Below are 25,649 nucleotides of genomic sequence, written 5' to 3'. Positions count from 1 at the left end.
AACTATGTACATAAATACCAATTAAGAAGTTACCAAGCACATTCTTAAAACAAAGCAATACTTTTGCATGTAGCAAATACAACTACACATAGTGCCTGTGACAAGGGAAGTCAGCTTGATGCGATGGACTAAATTTGCAGCGTAAAATAAAAAAGACCACTAAACCATGATTTTTTTTAAAATAAAAATCTGATTTGGGAAGATTTACGCACACTGCTCAGAGCTTGAATCAGTCAGGTAGGTATAAATAATCATTAAAAAAATAATAAAATAATACTTTCTATTATGTAAATGGTCATGGGGAGAAGGGGGTTTGATGAACCCCTTAACAAAACTGACAGAGTATTATAGTAGTGTGTGCATGATTTATGTATGTGCTCATGATTATGTGTAAGTGTGTGTGTGTGTGTGTGTGTGATTTCTTTGTATTGTGTTGATATATTTTGTATTTTGAAATTACAAATAAACAACTTTCTGAAGAATTGATACATATTGTACTGACTATATTATAAAGGTAGTCTGATAAGCAATCAACCATCTGTGCATAAATAATACAAGCTTATCACTTTCCTATTAATGATTACTACAAGACAAGGCACCTATCGTAAACAAACCACAAAAGCATATAAATAATGAACTGTCCCTCTTAAAAACAGTTTAACAAGGGTTATCAATATTTCATTGGTGTGCAAAAATTCATCTTTTTATGGTTTTGAAAATTTCTTTAATGTGCCTGTTTTTCTTTTATTGAAAATAAGTGTCTATTTTTACACTGCGGTGTGTAGATACTGTACTTTATTACATCTGGCTGCTGTTTTCCACACCCTAATAAATAATGGAAGGCAGAGATTAGCAGAAGGCTCGTGATTGTCAGGGGTTAGTATAAAATTTATGACATTGGTAAAAATATTTCTACGCCTACATGTTTCTGATTTCACTTGTCATCTTCACAGGTAATAAAATGGAAGTATCCAGAGTGCAAATAAGTAGATTTGCATTAGCAGTTGCTCGCTTTTTTAAATGTAGTGTTTTGATTGCACTGTGCGTATTTAAAGTCCTAAATGTGTACAATGTTGACGCTGGCCAGATTATCTCACTTTAATTTTTGGATAATAAAAGATCTGCACTAGGCACAAATGCGTGTGTCTGTTCATTTTGGGTGAATCTGTGTAATAGGTAATGGAAACAGAGGTCATAGGATAATATATATTAAAAAGAACCCACAAGCAAATACCTGACAAAGGATCAATGCCAATTTTGTTATGCATCACTTCACATTTACAAATACAGTAATATCATGCAAATGGGAGAAGTCTGTTTACTGAGTGTTTTTTATATGGACAGGTAAAAAGGTGAGCACAATAGGTATTTCCCTTGGGGCTCGTAAACACAACATTAAAATCAGGCATTCAACACGCCTTCTTAAAGCCTGTTAAATGCCCTTCAACAATGACAGTTAAAAATAATGAAAGTGAATGATCATATACACACTTTCTGAAAAATGTTGCGTTTGTTTTGCTTTGGATAACTGTAACCTTGCCTGCAATGTTTAAGTCTGTTAAGGCTCAGTACTTTATACACTCTGCTGCAGGGAGGCTTTGAGAACACTCTTGTTTTTAACAGGTGTTGTTTTTCAACACCTGCATGTACCGAGCATTTAAAAGATAAAAAAAAAGCTGAGAATTGCACTGCCAGACATAGATCTATTAAGGTTTTGATTTTTTTTTCTTGATCATTTTTGCATGTTCATTCCTTCACTTTAAAGTATACACACTATCTGCATACAGCGGAAGCAGATATTTTGTGAGCTAGGCCAATTTCCAGGAAGATGTATCCAAATTTACTAGAAACCAGTTCCTAGCGATTGAACATAGTTTCAGCTAACAAAATAGCTGCCTTCCTTGTGTGTAGGTAATGGGGACATTTTAAAGAGCATTAGTAACATATTATAGTCATTTAGAATTCTGTCAGCTTTGCAGAAATAATCTGTAGTAATGAAGACTGAACTTTTGCTGTCGCTAAGGAAGAAACATACTATTTTTTTTTTTTAATCTGAAATTCTAAAAAGAAATTATGTTTAAAAATAATGAGTACAAGTATATACTTTTAGCCTTTTGGTAAGAATATTAAATGTATGCAATTAATTTAAACAGATCCACTTCATTTATATTACTTTTCAATTTAATGAATATAAAAAGACCAGTTAATAAGCAAATGATGTTGCCTGGAGGAATTTAGCAATGAAGAAATGCGCTGGATGAGACCACGAGACAGAAGGGTCTATACACCAGACCAAAAATAGAGCGACTTTTGTTTAATGTTTTGATCTTCACACTGAATGTAAGTGATCTTATCCACTGAGCGGAAAAAAAGGAAGATGAGCAGCTCTTGGTATGCTAGAGCCTGAAGTGCCTTAGTTTGGAATCTTCTTTCATCAGTATGTGACTTGGTGGAATAACAGGGGAGGGAATCAAACAGACTTCCACATCCAGAACACATATAATGAAAAAGTAAATCATTCCTCTGGAAATTAGTGAGGCATGCATGAAAAATAGTTAATAGCTACTCCAATCTTTGGCTGCATTTGATAACACAGGTACAAGAAAGCCTAGTATGTGGCATTATAGACACTATTATTCTGAAATGTCATCCATGCCTTGCTAAGTGTCTTCAATCTTCCCGGAGCGGTACGGTATTAGCAAATTCATGCTGCCAAGCAAGTTAACACACAAATGTACAAGCAGTAGCTGTGTAGAATCATTAAGTTTTAGACGTGCTTTATACCCTTCCTGAGTCAACTGGTTTTTGTTTAGTTTTTTTTTATTTTTATTTTTTGGTTTGACTGATATTGCAATTAGCAACAACTAGAGCACAAAACGGCACTTACAATATGAATCCGCTAAAATATACTATAGATGAGTCAAGTGTAAAATCGGGAATTAATACTTTAATGTATAACAGTCTTCACACCAATATAAGAACAAAATAAACACATATGGGCATATTCAATTGTTTAGTTTTTCCGGCGTGGAAAAAGTATTACCGTTTTTACGGTAATACTAAGCCGGATTTCAGCTCTCAGCTCTCTGAGCCGCGAGCTGAAATCTAGCATGAAAAATACCGTAATAAACGGTATTTACGCGCACTATTACCGTAATGATGGTAATAGTGCGCGGGGCAGGTTACTTTAGGCTGTAACGCAAACAATTCAATATGCCCCATAGTATCAATAAAAACACAAAATTGAAAAACAGGAACTTATATGACCAAAAAAAAAAGAATTATCATTTCATGAGCGAGATCAAAATAAACTGTTCTATAGGATGATGTCATCCAGAATGCGGTGTATTGTATAAACGCTGACGTGGTGAAATCCACTAAAGTGGGAGGTAAACAAGCAGGTCTTTCATATACTTTTTTAAGGAACGCAAATGTCCTAACATATTCATGTTCGAGATTATATTAAGCTCATCCATCCTGTATGGAGACTGATGAACTGTTACATTTGACTCATCTATAGTATATTTTAATGGATTTATATTGTAAGTGAGATTTGAGTGCTAAATTCTGTCTTCTTTTGTTGCTAGCCGCTTATTTCATGTAGGATTACAGAGTTCTATAAGCAAGCGGCTGGCACTTCTTTACTCACAAATATTTTTAACATAGATCACACAATGATATTGTCATTTATAGCGCCAAAGCCATAACTTTGTTTTGTTTTGCATTTAGAATTTCAGTATCACAATTTACATTACTAATGAATATTTTGAACAGTGCTCTCAACACACAATTACAATTAATAAGGAAAAGAAAACAAAGCAAAACAGTACTAAGGTTTGCTAAGATGATCTGCGAATCACCTTGCCAGTAAAAAGTTGACAAGAGCATCAAATTGTTCATCAAGTGGTATAAATTGTCTCTATTATCTCTACATGAGTATTGGCACTCTGGGAAATCTCAAGTCAATCGACTTGTAGGATAGAATAAAACAGATTTTGTTGCTGAAAATACCGATGTATGGGAGATACAAAAAGTGAAGGCTAAGGATGAAGAAGCAAAGGAATTTAAGGAAATATCAATTATTTTTTCTAACTGAACAGAGATTATCTGCAAACATTTATTTTCCTGCTACCTTAAAGAGGAGAATTATGTTCTCAGCCACACTAAGGGCTGGTTTTATTAAACTGTGGGGATGTTGCCTAGAGCAACCAATCAGATGCTAGCTGTCATTTTGTGGTAACAAATGCTAACTAGAATCTGACTGGTTGCTATAGGCAACATCTCCACTTTTTGAAGCCTGACGTTTAGTAAATATACCCCTAAGGCTATGTTCAGATGACTATTTTATTTTTCGGTAGTGTATCTGAAGCGATTTGAAACTTCAGATATATACCTAAAGGCTGATTCAGAGTGGGATGTACGCCAATTGGCATGGCATAGCTTGCGTGAAATCGCTCTGCGCATGCCCAAATTAGCGCGTTTTTGGCACTTACACTTGCTTAACATGGAGAGGTGGGATGGGGGAGGTAACTGTCGTGTAAACGCAGACCAGGTACACTATAGGCGTGTTCACTGAAATGCGGTTCATACGGAACTGCAGAAACACAAATATGTTAGGGGGGCATAGGTTTTGTACCTGCACTATGTCAGGGGAAAGTATGAGCTGCTGCTGATGTCTTATCCATACTTGCCAACTCTCCTGGAATGTCCGGGAGACTCCCGAAATTCGGGTCGGTCTCACGGACTCCCGGGAGAGCTGGCGATTCTCCCGGATCTGGCCCATCTGCCCACTTATATAAAAGTAGTGCACGGAATGTACGGGCGGAGGATGCGGGGCTTCGCGATTCGTGTCATGTTGGCCCCGCCCCCAGTGATGCAATGTTTGTTTGGGGTCTAAAAAGACCCAAAACAGGCATTACGTCACCGGGGGTGGGGCCAAAATGACGCAAATCACGAAGCCCCGTCCCCCTCCGCCCATATACCCCTCCAGGATCTCTCAGACCCGGCCAACATAAGGTTGGCAAGTATGGTCTTATCATAAACCAGGCGCATATCTTTAGAAAACGCTAGATACAGATTTGAAACATTAGAAGCTGTGGACATGGCATGCGGAATAAACAGCTATGATATAAAGAGGTCATCTGTATGTTGCGTAAGGCTCTATGCACAAGGGCATTATTATAAACAATATCTGAAAGCCTATTATATGTGCTTTAGCATTAATAGTCAAAAATACTACGGACCCCTGCACGCACCCTTTCCGACAGGCATGTGCTTGTTTCTTCTTGTCAATCTTGACTTTACCTGCAGCATTAAGAAGCTCTGTAAGATGACTGAGCTGTATAGGAGTTCTCATTAAGTCCATATTACATAATGCTGCAGGGAAGCTTGGAGACACGTTAATGAACACATTTCTAACGCTCTGTTGTATCGAGGACAAAGTACAAGGTCTCGTCTAAGCTATAACTAGCATTGTTATTCAAGTTCGCTAATTATAACAGGTGAAACTGTTTGTCACATTATTTTGGTAGCAAAAAGGTAGAACAGGGACAAAAAAAGTTGCAGGAAACTAAAATGGTCTTAAAAAAAGAATATAAATTCAAATGATGTAAAACTAGAGGAAGGGAATAAAATAAATATCAGAAGGAAAAAAATGCATTTAGTTAAGCTTTGCACTGTAGTGTTATGTAAAGGAACATAATAAATTCCACTTGCATAGAATAATCGTGACTTTTAATTTAAAGTTTTACTTCTGCATTGTTTTTCATGTATGCAAAAATGCACCGAAAATAGCCCAAATAAACATTTGTGAAATAATTCTAGAATGTCATGGACATTACTTAAAGAACATGTTGTTCAAGCGAGTTAGGGAATGTAAAGAATGAAGGCTACAGCAAAGTCACATTTATTTCAGTCTTATTTATATAGCAAAATATAGACAGCCTTTCACATGTCCGTGAAAAAGACATTTTAAGATTAAAATTCCAGTGTACTGAATGTGTGAATGGGTTGAGGCACATAGAATGGTAAGTGCCGAAATCCTATTTTTGGATGGAAGTCCAAAAACCTGAAATTTAACAGATGTTCATTAACCATAACTTGGGAATGTTTACCCTTTACAACGAATAGGTGTTGTTTAAAATGTTCATATTTAAAAAAGAAACATATTCATGTATGTGTCGAAGAGTTGTCAACCACAAACACATGCAACAAGCATGTACTATATAATAATATAGATGATTTATTTTTAGTGAGCAAAAGAGGCAAAACTAACAGCAAACTGTAAGGCTGTCACCCAAGATAAAGAAGAGACTAAGTGGCCATAAACCATGCGGTAACGGATTTATCCGCTAGTTCTAGGTATTTGAAAGATACAAGTAACAAAAGCCAAACGCAGGAGATATCATAGATATCTCCTGCATTAGGTCTAAGTTTCGCATTAAACCGCAGTCCCCCTAATTTTCAATGGGGGCTGAGGTCTAGGACAGTTTAACAAGCTCAAAAAGCTTAGCTTTTCAAAGTGTGTGCCCATTGGCTAATGCCATCTGAATATGGCGTTAGCTATTCTACCCTATGGGGAGAGCATTGCGGTAGAGGGTTCTACGGATCCTTCTCTGCAGCCTTCCCTCTCTCCCCACCGGTTACTATCGCAAAGTGGCATTCTCTCCCCACTGGTAACTTTGCGATAGTAAATGGAGGGGAGAGACATATCACCGCAGTTGTAAGGGCGTTGTCCCAGGTTGATTTATTAATAATTTCATCTGAAAGTCATCTGTCATCATTGCGATGATAATTAACGGGGCAACACCCTGTTAATTAATTAACAGGCCCCTAAGACAGAGACACAGAGAGCTTAAGAAAGACAATTTTTGAAAGGGTCAAAATAAATACTGAAAGATCACAGTGAGTAGAAAGGACTTAACTGTAATTGGAATGGTCTGACTGTAAGAGGACTCTGGAATACGCAGGCATTGTTAGGGCCACCAGTAAGGCTGGGTACCTGCCTGCAGTTCAAATTATTCCGGGACAGTTCACATTTAGATGGCAAAGAAGCGTAGTCTCCCTAATGGGCATGATGTGATCATCATCATCAGCTATTTATATAGCGCCACTAATTCCACAGCGCTGTACAGAGAACTCACTCATATCAGTCCCTGCCACATTGAAGCCTATATTCCGTAACATACACACACACAGACAGAGAGATACTAGGGTCAATTTAATAGCAGCCAATTAACCTACCATTATGTTTTTGGAGTGTGGGAGGAAACCGGAGCACCCGGATGAAACCCACGCAAGCACGGGGAGAACATGCAAACTCCACACAAAAATCAAATTCATGACCTCAGTGCTGCGAGGCAGAAGTGCTAACCACTAAGCCACCTTGCTGACATGCTGAGATCAGATGTGGGCTTGGTTTGGGTAGATGATGGTTGTGTTCTATTTTGTACCAAATATCAAATTGGAAATGGTGGGTCCCATTACAACTGCACCCTATGTTTAAGTCCTTGGTAAGAAGTACAACAAGAAACCTAACAAAACACTGTGATGTTTCTCTTGGCAATTATTTTAAACCAAATAAGAAATAAGGTATTTGGAATCACAAAAAATTGCCTATAGGGTAAAAAAATAAACAAAAAAAAAAGGATAGTTTTTTATACCTGACTATAAGTGTTACTACTAGACATTATTCATATTACATGTGTAAATTCTTTACCAAGACATATTAATAAAAATTATATCTATACATTTTCCTAGGATTTCTTTAAGTACAGGTCAGATAGGAACACAGTTGAGAAACACTGGATCAGACAATAACAAGCAAGTTTCTCTCTACCGTGTGACAGTAATTCTATAACTGTTTTCTTTGTCTCTGCAAATAGGACCATTCTTCCCAAGTATAAATGCATCAGGATTTATGGAAATCAATAACATACACCAGTTTCTCATCTATGATACTGTAACAACACACTGTAGTGTAGTCATGTTTGAGTTATCACAGTGAAATACACAAAGGCCTAATTAAAAAACAGGAATCTTACTAGGGATGTGATTTATCATCCAATAACTCTCACTAAAACAACTCTGATCACTTATTGGATGGTAAGGGGATTCACCATTAACCCTTCCGATAGAGTTTACCTATAGGGTGGATGCTTTGTCACACAACATAATTATGAATGATCAGCACAATGCTTTATCAGTTAGACAATGGCATGTGGTTTACATCTGTCTACATAAACTTTTAAATAAAGAGCTTCCAAACAAGTGTAATATTATTATTATTGCAGAGTATTGTATTCATACATGTCAACCTTTTGAAGCTGGGGGGCGAAGGGAAAGGTGGGCGTGTGGGGGTGGGGCTTGAAAATCGTGTAATTTTGGCCCTGCACCCACTATAAAATGCCAAAATTCACGGCATTGAATAGCGGGATGCGGGGCTTATTAATGCGATTAAGCCCCGCCCCCAATATTCAATGCCGCTAATTTCAGCATTTTTTTAGGATCCGGGAGTTGTGCCTACTCTTCCGGGAGAGTAGGCAAGTATGATTGCATTATGTAGTGATAGTAGACATAAACAATTATGCAATTTATATTAGCAATGAAACAATAAAATGCCACAGACACCTAAAAAGAAAGGATACTTATTTCTTACTTATTTTATACTAAAAGTGATTGTATACCCCTGCCTAAAATATTTTACATAGGCCTGAGTCATTAAGGAGAGTGAAGCATAAAAAAGGAGTAACTATGCATCTGGGCAAAACCATGTTGCATCGGAGGGGGAGGGGGGGGTAAATTTAAAATGTTTGTACAGATTTGAATTTGGGATAAGGCATGTCCTAGATAAACTTTAAATTTCAGTGTAATAATAAATCTATCAAGTATTTGTGTGCTACATGAAAAACAGCCAGCATTTAACTTATGTGCATAATAAACTAATTTGCACCCCTTGCATTGTATCATGGTTTGTGCAGGAAAGACTTATTCCCTGTTTTTAAGACTTGAAAATATATTTTGTTGAATAATGGAGGTAAGATTGTTAGCATTAGAGCAACCATTTTGTACATATTATAATTCATATACTCAGCTGTAGCTTTAACTAGATATTGCTTACAAAAAGTAGAAACAGTTGCAATAATGAGACCATTTGTTTAATTAGGAAGTAAGGAGCCAAAGCTGACATTTGATTAGATTTGAGACCAATGAAAACGGATCTGCGGCCACAAGGGGAATCTTTGTGCAAGAGCTGACACTTAGCTAGTGAAGACACAGAGGGCTACATTTACTAAAGGGCGGTTTGAAGAAATCAACCGTTTTTGGCTGTTTTTCCGGCGGTTTTAAAAGCACCAGTTTTACTAAAGGCCAAACCGTTATTAAAACGTTCAGAGGGAACATTGTTACAAACCATCACTTTAGAGATCCCCAACTCGATTTTAATAATGATGAACATACAAACAGCCAGATTTACTAAGCTGGGGTATGCAAAAACGCTGCAAAACCGCCTTCCAAACGACCAAAATGAAAGAGGTGGTTGTGAGAGGCTCAAACTAAATGCTGTTTGGGCTATCTGGCAATTCAGTACATAAGAGAAAGCACCATTGTCATATAAATTATGGAGGCAATCATTATTTATTGATTAAGGGGAAGAATTAATTTATAATTAATTATTGGGATAAATTTGATTTTTAATTATATTATATGAATAAACATGTTGTATTATATTATGGAGAAATCATATTAACTGGGCAATACTATTTTATTGCTAATGGGGGCAATAATTACTTATGATGTATGTACGCGGCACCACATAGTGACCCCATGATATAATAATACAATAATATTGTTCCTTTAATATAATGAAAAATACAATTTGCCCACATAAGTTAATTACAAATACATTTTGCCCCTTAATAAATAATGATTGCCCCCATAATTTATATATCAATAGTGTCTCCTATTATTTTCTGAATGGCAAGATAGCTCAATCAGCAAGTGTGAGCCATCAAGCCAATCAGAAGCAGGTATAGAAGATCTTGTATTTTTACTGGCGGTTTTGGCTAAACCATTGTCGGTTTAGCTGTTTACAATCTGCCACACCCTTTAGTAAATGAGGCGGTTTGGAGCAGTTTTAAACCCCACCAAACATGATTCTTTGTAAATTTACCCCAAAGAGCTAAACCAGAGAAGATATGTCATAGTGCAAAGATCAAATATTTAAGGTCTAAATATGTATGTGCCCTAGGATGGCGTAATACTTCCGTAATTCTGACTCTGTAACCAGCTTGCTATTACTGGTGAATTATACCTGATTTGTATCTTCCCGCTGCTGCCTGCGTAGATTGTAATAAAAATCTTCAATCTCCTGAGTGAAGACCCTGAGGGAGATTTACTAAAATGGGGTTTTGCTTTATGTGCGGTTTCTAAACTGTGAAATTTACAAAAGGCAAAACCTCACATCAAACAGAGTGATTTCAAAGCACCAACTCTGAAACCCCCATCCCGGTTTTTACACATGTAGAAAATACAAATTATGTGATGTATCAAGCCGCGGTTTGCAAAATTCCATGTCAGACTTCCAGAAAAAAAGACGCTTTTTTAAACGGTACAATCAAAAAATGTTTTTCGGTACAATCCAAAATTTCTTGAATTTTCCAGGGATTGTGCTGCAATTTGTAGACAAAACCAAGCCTATTTTCCACAGTTTCTTCACTACTACAATGAGATCGTTTAATAAAACAGTACCCAGCGCAATTAACATTAATGAAAACATTAATGATTCTATCTTAGGAAAGAGAATACCATCCTTTGTCATATTGACAATTAAACCAAAATTTAAGTTTACGTTTCGAATATTGAAATTTTCCTGAACACTGTTTATGTGATAACAGACATGCATCATATCCCATCTATAAAGTCTTTGGGTTATATTAACTAAACTGCAGGTTTGAAAGAGTGAAGGTGTTGCCTATAGCAACCAATCAGATTCTAGCAGTCATTTTGTAGAATGTATTAAATAAACGAGAACTAGAATCTGATTGGTTGCTATAGACAACATCTCCACTCTTTCAAACCTGCAGTTTAGCAAGTATACCCCTAGGAGACATATGGTAATTGTATTATATGTATTAATAGATTGAGACTTAACTAAAAAATTACATATCAAACATAGTAAACAAAGAGAGCAAAAGAAAACATAAAAAAGGAAATATGTGCAGACATTCTACAGCAATATTGATTAAAGCAAAAAATAGATTATATTGGAGTCGTGGTTAGGTTTGCAGGTCTAGCATTGAAAGAGGTGTTTGCACATGAGCTTACAGTAAGCCGCAAGAGACGCGAGGTGTTCCCATCAAACAAAGTATTTTCATTATGTAGCTCAAAATGCTAATAATGTATACTGGTGCCCCTAATTAGCCATTATGCAAAAAAAAAAAAAAAGCAGCAAATAAGAAAGCGAGACAGAAAGATGGATTATACTGGTTATAAAGCTTAGCTTTTAAACACCAGCATCTGCGAGACGTCAGTTACATACCAATTTTTGCACTTGATCCAGATGATAAGGCCCACATGAAGATATCAAAACAAAAAATTTGACTGGAAAAGAAAATTGCAAAAGTAAAAATATGCACAAAAACATATATACAAAAAAGAAATAAAAAAAAAGTAAAATGTGACAACTTAAGCTGTGTGTGAGGTCTCCTAAACAAGAGGCAAGCATGATATGATCAATATGCTGTCATTTTAGGAATCCCAATTGCATTAGGCATTAAAGGATGAAGCTGTAGGGTATTTTCATTATCGGGCGACATAGTTTAAGTATGTTACCTTCTCTTGCATTGCTGCTGCTGCTACTTAAACATTCTTTTTATACAAACTTGCAGCTGTTTTCCCAGAATTATATATCTATTTCCTTTACTGTCTTTACTTACTTTCTTTGCTATGTAGTATTTCATATCCACTCATTGTCTCTAACATTACTGTCTTGATTGTAATTATACCCAGATGGTTAATGAAGACATCTCACAATAGACATATGTGACCCCGACACTACACCCGTACTGATTATGAAACATGTCCAGATAAACTATGACACAATGATAGTTTGCTTTATAAAATGTTATCATGTAAATGATAGAAAATACTTAAGGATTCGAGTCAATCTTTTATACCATGAATGAAAGTGAACACGTGCCACCAAAATATATCACTTTATAATATTTTTTACTTAAGTGCTTCATACATTAAATTATATTACGGGTTGAAGCGATATCCTTGAGATTACAACATGATTCACTAGGAACGACTTTGTGCATTTCAGTGATGTCAATGGTTCTTAGTGAGTTGATTGCCAAATATTAAGAAACAACCCAAAAAAGGAATGTTCCATTTTCTGTAGGCAATAAATGCACATTAAAGGGGACATCCACACTGCCCTTACTCACTTGCATGACCGTGGTCCTCACTGACATGTTCATTATAAGTGGGACCTCAAAGCCCCTGGTTTGGGATTTACACAATTGTGCTATTCAGGTGCTATTAAGGTGATTATAGACTGGTGATGGAATCCTCTTTAATGAGGACCAGTCATCTCTACATAAAACTACATTGGGTCCTTCATGGAACAATACCAGCCACTCATATGTCCGCAGATAAGTGTTTCCTCAATTGGATGCTCACTAATACCTAGCAATCACCACAGGTATATCCCCACAGTGTCCACTAGGGCATTTGGGGACCAGAGGAACAAAATGTGTAGAAGGAGGGGTTTCTGCAAAAGCATAATCTAATTGGACAGGTGCTGCAGCCATCCAATCAGGTGCTGCCTTCACTGAAGCACCTATGTCAAGCACTTTTCAAACTATGATCCTAGAGTGAATAAGTGTCTACAGGGCTCAATTAAATGGGAGATACACATGTTGATATTGAGGATATTGAGGTAAAAGAAGGGATCCACCTTTCTGATACCCACTATAGGAAATAAAGTGTTGAGAACATGTGGGGGACAGAGGTACTGAGAGGGAGTTGGGACCAGTACAAAATATACGGGCCTGGGCCTCTTTTGGGATCTGGTGGTGACAGATTGCTGTTGTTGTTGAAGTGACATAGGCAGACTAAGTGGATCCGTACAGTCACGTCAAAATGGGAGATCTTTACCAACTACCAGATTGGTGCTGAACCAAACTCCTATACTTCATTTGTGTAAATATGTTATCGGCATTTGGTAATACAAACCAACAAGAAAGGACGAGACTAAACTTTAAAGTAAAAAAACAAACAAATAATTGTTAACATATCAAATATGTTAGAATAGGTAGCTTTTTTATACTAAGGAATCAGCAAATGTAAATTGTCACGGACAATGAAAGCTAACCATGGCATACTGGCATGTTATCATGTAGACAATGTCAATGTTTAATATGTTTCTGTTACTAAATAGCAAGTTTTTGTAAGTTATAAAATAAAATGTGATGAATAATTTGCACTTTTCCCCAAATGCTCTTTTCGTTTAGCCAGGTAATGCACAAACAAATGACAATGGAATCTTCTATGTAAGATTCCAAACTATGTATTGAAAGAAAGAACTGAGAGACACACAATATCTCTCACAAAGGCAATTAGTTAATGCAGGTATACGATAACATCACAGGATATGAAAACGTTATCAATACGAGACAATATTTTATCTCTGTTGAACATGTTCCTGATTAGATATTATACTCAGCGGCAAAAATGGTACCATCCAAAAGCTAAAGCACAAGGAGAAATACAAACATGGAGGCACAAGTACAGTGGTTCGTCACTAGTAACAACTTACAAGCATATAAAACAATTATAGTATAGCTAATTTTTGCTTTAAATAAAACATTTAAAATCATGCTCTATGAATATAACCTTCATTATAGATTGTTGATTTGCATATCCTATATGTGTCTTATCCACAAAGACTAAATATAGAAAACAAACATTTTACAGTTATGTAAAGACGTAAACCACACTTTGCATTCATGTCGCTAGTACTTTGTATTATACTGACCCTGTCATATCCAGGCGTCCATGTAAGGGAGAGGAAGAGACACATAGATGCCTATCTCGATTCTCAACTAAAATACAATGGCTCAACTAAAATTTAATGGTTCAGTAGCAGTTCAGTATATTCTCCCTTCCCGCTTTCTATTGTTACTAAAATAATATTACACAAAACACAATCCTTACTATATAACTCTAATTATCTTGGGTATTTTTTAAATATATATTTTCTGTCTTGGAAACTGCTATTGGCTTCTTCGAAGACAAACGTGATGAAGAGTTCAGTGCATCAAGTAGAGTGTAAGCATCAGGGATAGTTTCACACAAGTATTTTTCCCTCCACAGATCTTAGAAACCAACAAAAAGTGGTGTTAATACTTTGTTTTCCCTGCACTTAACAAACAATGTCAGACAGGAGGTCCTACGTAGATTTGTACAGGCAATCGGTACAATTCAATGATTACAAGGTTCAGGTGAAAGAGTGAATTAACACCAAGGGGTATATTTAGAAAACTGCAGGTTTGAAAAAGTGGAGATGTTGCCTATAGCAACCCATCAGATTCTAGTTATCATTTGTTTAGGACATTCTACAAAATGACAGCTAGAATCTGATTGGTTGTTATAGGCAACGTCTCCACTTTTTCAAGCCCGCAGTTTAGTAAATATACCCAGAAAAAATCTTGGCATTCAAAGTGCTTATGTAACATTTCCCAGAAGCTGATTCCGGTTGGTTGGATAGCATGCTGTTCAGGGGCCACTAAACGTAAAGATGCACTACATACTAGAATTGTAATTATCAGAAATGACCCATCAAAGTAAAATACAAAATATAGGACAGTGTTCGATTGCATCTGATGCAGATAAGAAAGTTGAGAATGGAGCCATTTGAGTTGCTGTCACATCACTGGTGCTGTCTTCACCCCAGAGCATGACATATTGAGTTATATATAAACATTGTCAGGTTGCAAAATCTATGTTCAATATGACCACACGCGCACAGAACTATATCAGACAGAGTTGGCCATTTGGCGCTTAGCAGTGGCATTCCATGGAACACAATTAGTGTGTTCAGACAATAGCTGCACGCAGAGCGAGATTGTGTACATCATTAGAACATATCTTTCACCAGTCTAGATAGACACATAAATGTTTTGATTGGCTGATCTATATAGATAGATAGATATATAGATAGATAGATAGATAGTCTTGCTTTTTTCCCATATAGAAAATTATACTTTAGGATCACTATCATTTAAAGTTATGGAACTACAATTACTTTAGTAAAACAAAAAACAAGAACCATATTTATTCAGAATAAAACAAAATATTCTACTTGCAAAGCAGCTTATGAAAATGTTATTACAATTGTGTATCCTGTTTACATTTACCACTGTGCTTCAAGGCAGGATATCAAACATATTATAAAGAAAAGGGCTGATACCACCTGTCTAGCTTAAGATGTTACACAAGGCTCCAAACAGAAACCTTGATTATAAATGCTATCTTCCCCAATGCCTCCGACACAGGGGAATCCTCATTTCATGGTTCAGTTCTGACATACAAAACAATAATGTATTACCTAAACAAAGAGCTATATACACAAACAATGTACAGTCTAACATACTGAACACACAGTAAAAAGCACACACACCTTCAAGCATTAACTGACAACATTTACAGGGGACAGAATTGATTTGGAAAATCCTCCACGTGACGGCAGCTGTAAAATGTGTATTGTTATCTGTTCTTTGATACCGGCATAGAAACCTTGTGAACTGTAGAGCTTAGTGTCGGCCTAGCTGCACCGAGCTGTTATCTCAACATATCTTTCTCTGAATGGCACCATATTAACCCATCTGGTTTCTGAGAACCCAGTCACGTGTGTTCTGCTGATTTACAGACATTCACAGAAAATAGATAGATAGATAGAGCGCGATTGAGCTATATAGAGAAAGCGATAGATAAAAAGATAGATAGATATAGACAGAGAAAGCGATAGATAGATATAGCGAGCGTGATTGAGGTTTAGAGGGAAAGAGAGATAAATAGATATAGATAGAGAGAGCAATAGATATTTAGATAGATAGATAGATAGATATAGAGAAATCATTAGAGCGATAGAAAGAGCAATAGATAAATATATAGCTAGAGAGAGATAGATAGATAGATAGATAGATAGATAGATAGAGCTAAATTGAGCTATAGAGAGAAAGAGAAATAGATAGCTATAGAGAGAGCAATAGATAGATAGGTAGATAGATAGATAGATAGATAGATAGATAGATAGATAGATAGATAGATAGATAGATAGATAGAGAGCTCATTTGAGCAAAAGATAAATATATAGGTAGAGAGTGATAGATAAAAAGATAGATAGATATACATAGAAAGAGCAATAAGATAGATAGATAGATAGATAGATAGATAGATATTTTCCTGTTTTACAATCACTGCTACTGTGGCGATTACAGCTTGAATGATATGTTACCAGCAGGCGCACAATTCTCTATAGAAAGTGTAAATGTGCAGAAACCCACAGCAACCAAGTACATGTCTGCTTTGATTTTCAAACTTGCTCTGGATTCACGTTAATTGTTTGACTTCTATCAGTTTATGTATGGTCGCACATTTACACTGTGTTAGGAAATAATATACAAAGAAAGAATTAACTGATTCAAAGTTATACATAAACATCAAAGGATGACAAGAATTTGTGCAAAAATATACAGTATCCCCCTCTTGTTCAAGGCAATCCGTGTGGTCAGGGAGCCTATATTGTGCTGGTCCTAATAAATTCTGCCTGATTCCATCATTATTTAAGGTATTACTGCTGAAGATCTTTGCATGGACCAAAACTTTATTAAATATAATTTTGCTTTTGTCACTGCAAGATGATGTTCATTACTACCAGTATGCACTACTTGTGCTGCTGAGCTATGATATTCTGAAAACCCTACACCCCACTCACACATGCATCTATAGATAATGACAATCGTTCCAAGGCCACTTATATAAATATAGTAAATTAACTGAAAACAACTGTTGCTTGAATGTTTTCCTTCTTTTAACCTCTTTGCTTTCTAATTACCTTAAACTTTAAGATCACTTTACTGTTCAATCATTAAACTTGTCCTGTGCACCCTGAGAATAGGTCAATATTTCCCTGTCTCCGGGATGTGCTAGTGATCTGTGGACTGCAGACCTTTTCCATCTAAGTCATACATTATGCTCCAACTAACCCTGATGTTGAGTACATGTTCCCTATGGGATTCTGTTCATTAGCGCTCTCTGTTCATGTAACAGAATAATAATGTGGGTCAAACACACAAAAAGGAAGTTAAAAGTCAACAAATTGAATTTTAAGACTTACATATCTTCCCTACATGTGTGTGTGTGTCAGGAACCTTGTCCCTTTGCTCCAATTAGAGGTTAGAGGTTGTGATATGTTATTGGACTAGGATGGATGGCAAGAAGAAGCCCTACGTACATCTGTGTCCTGCAGATATATTGTTGTCCTAATTATATGGAAGTCATGTTTCAGCTTGGACCACATAAATCATTATAATAGCAGTACAAGGAACAAGCACACTGGTTACGTTTAGTTCAGTGACACTGCCAAGAAATACTGCTTTTAGTGCAAAAATCCCTGCTTTTGGTAATTAATGATAAGACTTGCAAAAACATCACAAACTGAAAAAGTACATAAAGATATTCCACAAGACTGCTACAACTGTACTAATATGATAATCTAAGTATACATCCAAGAAATATATATATATATATATATATATATATATACACACACACACACACACACACACACACAATCCAAAGATGTGTCAGTGTTTTATCTAGGGCCCTTCTGCCCTGAAAGTAACTTGTTTCCCAACTAACCTAAACCACATGTACCCTATTAGTAGGGGAACATGAGAGAAAGAACCAACAGTGAAGGATCAAAAGGTGATGTTGCATTAAAAGCTTGACCACCACAGGTCAGTCCGGCACCTCCTGCTTAACACCCAAAAAGTCAGAATTATCTAACTGAAGTGTTGACACACATGACATTTGTGAATTAAACCTCACTTTTCATTAAAGACCTGAGTGTGTTTCTTTACAATCGATTGATGTGTGTGTGTGTTGTGTGTGTGTTTGTGTGTTCATTATAAAAGAGTGCAGTGGCACTTAGTTAGAACAACAATATAATGTCCGTGTGTGTGTGTGTGTGTGTGTGTGTGTATGTGTGTGTGTGTGGTGACAGAGAATATTACAAGCTCAGATTGCAGATAGTGTATTATTTTACAAATATTTGTGCAACTGTCTCCGATACACTGTTTTGTAAATGGAAACGATTTTCCTGACCTCTGATATTGCAGTCAATAAGATGTATCACTTACTTAGTCTAATTACACTAATGGCACTAAGTATCAGCTTTCACCACCACTGTGCAGGTCATGGCCCTCCCCGATGTATACGTTCGTGTGCCTATTAATTTGGCTTGGATAACGGCACATTGAAAATGGTGAGAAGAGCTAGCACACATTTACTTATCATTGCAAAATCAACACAAGAATCAAGTGATATATAGGACTATGTCATCCTCACCATATTAAATATAGAGATTAGACTGGGCGTTATAATCTGCTAAATTAACATACAATCTCAAAATATCAGATAGTCTTTATTGTATGTTTTATTATACATGTAAGTAATATTATATATAAATGTTGTGCTACTAAACTAGGCTCACTAATGTAAAACCTACTACACATATTGATAAGATATGACAGTATTGTTACAAAATAGCTGGTGTTTATTATAAAAATGTTACATATATAAACACAGAAAACACATAGTTTGACAAAATTGCAGAGAACTTTTGTTAGGCTTGTTAAAGTTGATGACACAAGCTCTCCAGGTAGACAACCACACACAAGGCAATTGAAATGATACAGAACTAGTCATTTCCTAAAATAAGCATTGCTGGTTACCAGCAACACAGTTTCCTATGACAAACTGTAAAACTTAATTAGGAGGCTATAAAAACACATGAAATCAAAATGCTACATGTACATGTTAAAGTTGTGGCCAGGAAACTAATCTGTATATTTATAATAGATATAATCAAAAAGAAGGCAGTTTATTTCATATAATGGAAACAATGTTGCTTAGCATTAGGTTAATGTTTCTTAGAAGGCATTATTTCCGTCTAATATAAATAGGAGTTAAAATGGATTTATATTTACGCTTATTACAATTTAAAGGACGCAGTGCTTCTGTACAGTGACTGACTTACCATTAAAAACCATCATGGCTCAGTAAGGAAATGAAACTGACACAATTCTGGCTACAGAAGACAATTGCGGCATACCAAATGTGTCTTTGTCTGCCCGTTGCCAGATATAAAAACAAATGTCTAGCCTAGAACCCACTACTGGGGGTGAAAGAGCAGACTTTTAGGACAATATTACAAAATAAGGCATTCTGCCAAGAAAAGCATAACATCACACAGATTATCCCATACACTGCTCCAGAAAATTGTGATAGACTCCAAGTTCATGTTGAGTATCATAATAATAAAAAAAAAGAACTTATGGAATTTTAGGTTAAGTGTCAATAATTTTCATTAGTATCAGATGGGCTTGCAATACTAAGGAATGTTATGTAGTCCTATCTAACAACAAAGAATTACAACTCTTCCATGTCTTTACCAATATCATTAAAGTACAAATCACCGTCTCATTTCTAGGATGTAACTATTTTTTCAAAAGCATTGTGAGACTTTGTATAATGAAAACTCTGCTTGATATGATGTCATGTCACCAACAGACACCTAGAACAAACCTTTCCATTAGTGACATCAGTCTGCAGAGCTATTGCCAGTCTTTGCAAGTCACCACTGTGTGACATACTATTGGCTGATGTGCTGTTTCAGTACTAGTGAAATGACAGAGTTCAGACTGTGAGCAGCACGCTAACCAAATGCTGCATTAACATTAGATAAATTAGTTTCACCTTTATCTGCTACTATAATATTCCAAACCAGGTAATGAGACAATGCACTTAGGTTGGAATTGAATTATATTAATCACTTTGAAATGTGATTCTTTAGGGCTAATATATAGGATAAAAACACAGTGTATTATTTAATGTTATTCTAATACTTGTTGACTGTTACGTTACAGTAATACCAAGGGTGTTGTGGGTCATTGCATTGCACATTTAGGTTTAGCTTACCTGTTTGCTGTACTTGTTATTGGTCTGACAACTGTACTCAGAACAATGATCTGATCCAATTGAGATGTTGTCCCCAGCTCCTACAAAAGTGTTGGCTGGTGGTAAATCTTGCACAGCCTGGTGCTTTTTCCCAGCAGTAGGTGATTGAGGATGAAGCTGCACAGTAGGTAGTGGGGAACTAGATTTGTAATGCCTTGCTAGGTCAGGGCTTCCAGGACCTCCATTTACAGTTCTGTATCTTCCCATGCTGGGGCTGTCTGACAGCTTTTCATTCACACTGTCATATCTCTGCCCGTTTGGCTTTGAAGCCTCTACTGTCACTATGCTGCTATATAATGGCTGTTTTGATTTCTTATTTTTCTTATCTTTTTTGGGCTTTTTAGACTTGTCATGCTGTTGAGGAGTAAAGAAATCCTCATGATCCTTCTTGCCAGCTTCATATCCGTTTTTACTTTTGGCCCTACAATAGCGTGCCATAACCACCACTAGTATAATCAGTATGACAGTCATGATTCCAGCCACTACACCAATCACTATGCTGAGTCTCTGCTTGCTCATTTCATAGCTGGGATCTCCAGCTATGTCCTGGGTTAATGGGGTGTGCAAACTTCTGGCGATTTGGGAATCAACAACTGAGGCATTGGAGACAGTCTCATTAATAAACACATGTACCAGAGCTATTGTAGACTGGGAGGGCTGACCACTGTCATTCACTTGGACCACTAACCGGTGCAGACCATAGTGCTTTGAGGCCAGTTTCCCAACGAGAGACACCACTCCACTAGCTGGGTTGATTTCAAAGAGCTTAAAGGGATTTCCTCCCACAATGCTGTAATTCAGATCTGCATTGACTCCTGAATCAGTGTCAGCGGCCACAACAGTAGCAACGACTGTCCTGACACTGCTGGAAGGGGGGACAACTGCATAGGAGCTATTGATTGGGCTTGTAATAACAGGGGCATTGTCATTTTCATCCATCACAAAAAGTGACACTGTGGCTGTAGCAGACCTGGGAGGCTCACCACCATCCACTGCTTTCACTTTAAAGGTGTAAGAAGTTTGCTGCTCCATATCAAAGGACACTGTTGAGCAGATAGTTCCAGTATTGTTTTCAATAGTAAATATGCCATTATCTTCTTCTATGAATAAACTCATCTCTGCATTGCGACCTTTGTCAGCATCCATCACTGTCACCATCCCAACGGGGCTGTTGGGCTGTAAGTTTTCCTTGACGTAGAAATTGAAGACATCCTGCATGAATTTGGGGTCGTTGTCATTTCTGTCGGCCACCTGCACTACGACGGTGGCTGTTCCCTGCAGGATGTTGGGCAGACCTTTGTCTTTGGCGACAACTTTAAACTCGTACCTGTCGGTCTGCTCCCTATCTAGGACGATATTGGCCGTGATATCCCCGGTGTCTGGGTGTATGGAGAAGACCCCGGCTACAGACTGCTCCAAGGAATAGGCGATCTCTGCGTTCTTGCCACTGTCGGCGTCGGTGGCGATGACTGTGGCCACTCTCTCCCCGGGCACATTATTCTCAGCAAAGGCCACTTCCACCACGGATTGGCTGAATATTGGGGGGTTGTCATTAGTGTCCCCCACTTTGACCAGCAGTGAGTTGTTACTGGACAGGCTGGGGCTCCCCGAGTCTACGGCCACTATAATCACATTGTACTCCTTGATGTTCTCGTAGTCCAGGGGGGCCGAGGTGTGCAGGAAATACTTCTTCTTGTTCTGCTCGCCCTCACTCTCACTGGCCGACTTCAGCTGGAAGGGGACATCCCCCACCACGGTGCAGGTGACCACTCCGTTCTCCCCTTGGTCCCTGTCCGACACCTGGACCAGCGCGATGGGGGTGTCGACCAGGACGTCTTCAGCCACGTTGGCCATGCCGTCCTTCACCGGGATCCTGCCGATCTTCCTGATGTCTATCAGGGGCACGTTGTCGTTCTCGTCCTTGATATTGAGGACCACCGTGGCCTTGTCGGTCTTGGGGGGCTGCCCCCGGTCTCTGGCCATGACCGTGAACCTCAGCTGGTTGACCTCCTCCCGGTCTATCCGGTGCAGGACACTGAGCCAGCCGGAGTTCTCGTCCAGCCGGAGCAGCCTCCGCACCGACTCTGTGGCAGCCCCGAAGACGTACTCGATCTGCCCGTTGACTCCGACATCGTAGTCGGTTGCTTTCAGCTGCAGGATGGGGGTGCCGGGGGCACTGTTCTCCGCCAGGTCCGCCTCGTACACGCTCTTCTCGAAGCGGGGGCTGTTATCGTTGACATCGGTGATGAGCACCCTGAGGATGGACTGGGAGGACCGGGGCTGCTCTCCTCCGTCCCTCACCCGCAGGGTCAGCTCGTACGAGTCCCTCTGCTCCCGGTCCAGAGCCCCCTTTACTATCAGCTGAGGCTGCTTCTCCCCATCCGAGGTGTCGGCCACCTGCAGCTCAAACACGCTGCTCCTGATGTCCGTCTCCATCCTTCTCTTCCCCGGGTAGAGGGCGCTGTCCCCGGCCTCCAAGCGCCCACCGGAGCCGCTGCCTCGCCGGCCGGAGACGAACAGACTTTCCCCGGCGTCCTGGATCAACTCGTAGCGCTCTATCCCGTTGCGCCCAAAGTCCCGATCGGTGGCGGTGGGCAGCAGGTAGAGGGTCCCCACGGGCCGGTTCTCCTCCACGGTCAGGGTGAGCACCGGGGACGGGAAGGTCGGGGTGTTGTCGTTAATGTCCAGGATGACCACCCTGCCTTCGAACAGCTCCACCCAACTTTGCGAGGGTCCGATCACCGACACCTCGAAGTCAATGAAACACTCGTTCTCGTCGAAGATCATCTGGCACTGCGGCAGCTTCTCCCGGTCTATCCGGCGCTCCGTGGTGCTCAGCTCCCCGGTCATGTTGTCGATCTTAAAGTAGTCGGAGCCGGACTCCAGGCTGAAGGTCACATCCCCGGAGCCCGTCACGATCCCGATGTCTGTAGCCACATTGCCGATCCTGATGTCGGGCTGCCCTTCCTCCGCCAGCCGGTACTTCAGCACCTGCTTGGAGGATGCCAGTGCCAGCGACACCCGCAGCAAGAACAGGCACCAGCCCCAAACAGTCCTCATTGCTCCGGGACCCGGCTGTGTAGACTGAGCTGCAGAGAAACAACGATCTTGACTTGTATTATCCCAGCACAAAGTTACCCTCTCATAGTGCTGCTCCCGTACTGTTCCTGTTCAATGCTCCCCCTGTGCAATGTGCAGCCTCAGTCCATGTCACTGTTCCCTGGACAGGGTGATCCCACAGGGGGGGATATATGAGTCCATACAAGGGACTGTGATCACACAGAACAGTCCATCCAAGAATTGTAATCACATAAGGGAGTTGTAGTTGATCTCCTCGCCCTGCTCAGCGGGTGCTTCTGCCTCCTTCTCCCACTCCACAATCCCAGCACACTTTTTTTTTTTGTATTATTCCACAATAGGAAGGATACTTGTCTGTAGGGTTTGTTTCATTCACAACAAAAGCAAATAAATAAATAAAAATCCTTTTTTTTTCTTTTTCTTTTCTTCCCAAGAAATCCTGATCGTATTCAGCAATCTGATCCAAAGATGTGCGTAAAGTTCTTAATAAAGACAAATCATAAAAATAAAATAAAACATAAGGTAGTGCCGAGACTGGCTCAAGTTAGTGGTAGAAGCCGCAGTTGGTGCTGTGCTACCTGCATTTGCACTGCATGTGTTAGCAATATGTATCTGCAGCCCTGTGAACGATTCACAAATGATATTGCAGTCTCTCCCCTCGCTCTCCCCCCCCCTCACTCTCCTCCCCCTTCCTCTTCTTGTCCCAATGCAGGTAACCAGAGCTGAACTTGATACTGCAGTTCAAAGGTGAGCAACAAGCCTGTCTTCAGTGCGATTATTGCTTTCATTAAAATACCAGGAGGGAATACGATGGAAAAAACAGTCCCACGTGAATGGAATCCAGGAAGCCCACATCCGTATGCGGTTTTTAAAGGGGAGCTATAGCCAATATGCGTGCAGGATATATCCCGGTGTCAGTGGATAGTCAGCACATGCTATAGTGATCAATGGATGCATCATCCCATCACGCTGCATTAGCTGGGGGATGAGAGCGCTGTCTCTTGTGAGCTGAGAGAGAGCAGCAAGTTTGTCCAAAGTGCCTGGGAGCTGGGAGTCTCTCTCCTGACGCAGCTGATCTCAGTGATACACTCACAGGGAAGGAGGACCAGACGATTCACTTCACAAATCCAAGCCACACACACACACACACTCTGCTGCTGGGGCTAGTGCAGTCTGAGAATGAAAACAACAGCAAATCTCCAATCAATCCTATTTTTTTTAAGGGGGGCTGACCTAGCCCCTGAGATTTCTTTTTCTCCTGTGCATCCCATTATTCCTCCTTATGCCATACACTCACATTTTACACTCACATTCTACACTCACATTCTTTAAAGAGATAAATAAATATGGTGATGTTCATATATGTGGTGGGATTTATTCCAGCACTATAAACCCCCAGTGCTGGATTATAAAGCACATGACAAGCATATAAACCATTCTTGCTAGTCCACAGTAATATTTAGAATAAAACATGTATCAGCTGTCAAGAAATATCTCCTATGTCTCCCTGACACATGTTCTTGTCAAAATCTATCACTGCTGGGTTGGTTTTTTTTTATAGGTTGAATGAGCTGAGAACATAAGCACATGGGACAATGCTTTTCATAGCCCTTTTTTATTCCAGTAACATGGATCTGTGAAAACAAACGCAGGATCACATGTAAAAGCACAACAAAGTTGTAATAGCATCATGCAGTGGAGTGTGTGTAGCACCTGCATTGTGTTACAGCTGATGTGCGCCGTGTGCTTGTTTCTACCTGTCTCCTCTCCTCGCTTCATTTCCATGGACTCAGACAGACTCAGGGCTTAAGTGACTTTTGCTCTGAGCTAAACTGTTTGCATCTCCTTCCCACAACATTGCACATTTCTGCACAACTGGCTTTTTTCAGATTAAACCACCATTTTAATTAAAACTGCCTATGTGGCAGTTTAATGTGTTTGCTCCCCCATCAGAGAACATGGGCTGAGAGCTGGCAGGGAGATGTATGGGCTGTGTGTGTGTGTGTGTGTGTGTGTGTGGCATTAAATGGCTATGACGGGAAATAGAAAATACTTCATAAAGCCCTAAGGTGAGTTCAGCTTCACCTCCACAGCACATTTATCCAGTCCTTTCATCTATTGATCTGCACATAAGAAATCATGATGTGAGAACACCAATTGAGTCCCTTCTCCCTCAGTAGCTGCATGCTGACTGAGTGATTAAACCCCCTCCATCCATCGCTCTCCCCTCTCCGGGAGAAACTGTTCTGGATATCTGCAGCATCAGC

At 39.0% G+C, this 25,649-nt stretch overlaps 1 protein-coding gene across 5 annotated transcripts in view; it reads right to left on the bottom strand.

The window, feature by feature from the left end:
* Positions 1-24,517, bottom strand: part of PCDH7 (protocadherin 7) — a 585,593-nt gene extending 561,076 nt beyond the window's left edge. For 2 of the 5 annotated variants that reach the window (XM_075194765.1, XM_075194764.1), the window contains exon 1: positions 20,266-24,515. In XM_075194765.1, the coding sequence (XP_075050866.1) occupies positions 20,266-23,364 (3,099 nt within the window). In that variant the 5' untranslated portion in view covers positions 23,365-24,515. Of the gene's footprint in view, positions 1-11,536; positions 11,599-20,265 lie in introns of all 5 variants that reach the window. The other 3 variants (XM_075194767.1, XM_075194763.1, XM_075194766.1) reach the window with 3 other exon arrangements.
* Between the last annotated feature and the right edge of the window lie 1,132 nt (positions 24,518-25,649).

The sequence above is a fragment of the Mixophyes fleayi genome, chromosome 1, assembly GCF_038048845.1.
Source record: "Mixophyes fleayi isolate aMixFle1 chromosome 1, aMixFle1.hap1, whole genome shotgun sequence".
Classification (NCBI taxonomy): Eukaryota; Metazoa; Chordata; class Amphibia; order Anura; family Limnodynastidae; genus Mixophyes; species Mixophyes fleayi.
The sequence above is the reverse complement of the archived record's forward strand: the minus strand, read 5'-3'. Positions and strand labels throughout refer to the sequence as shown.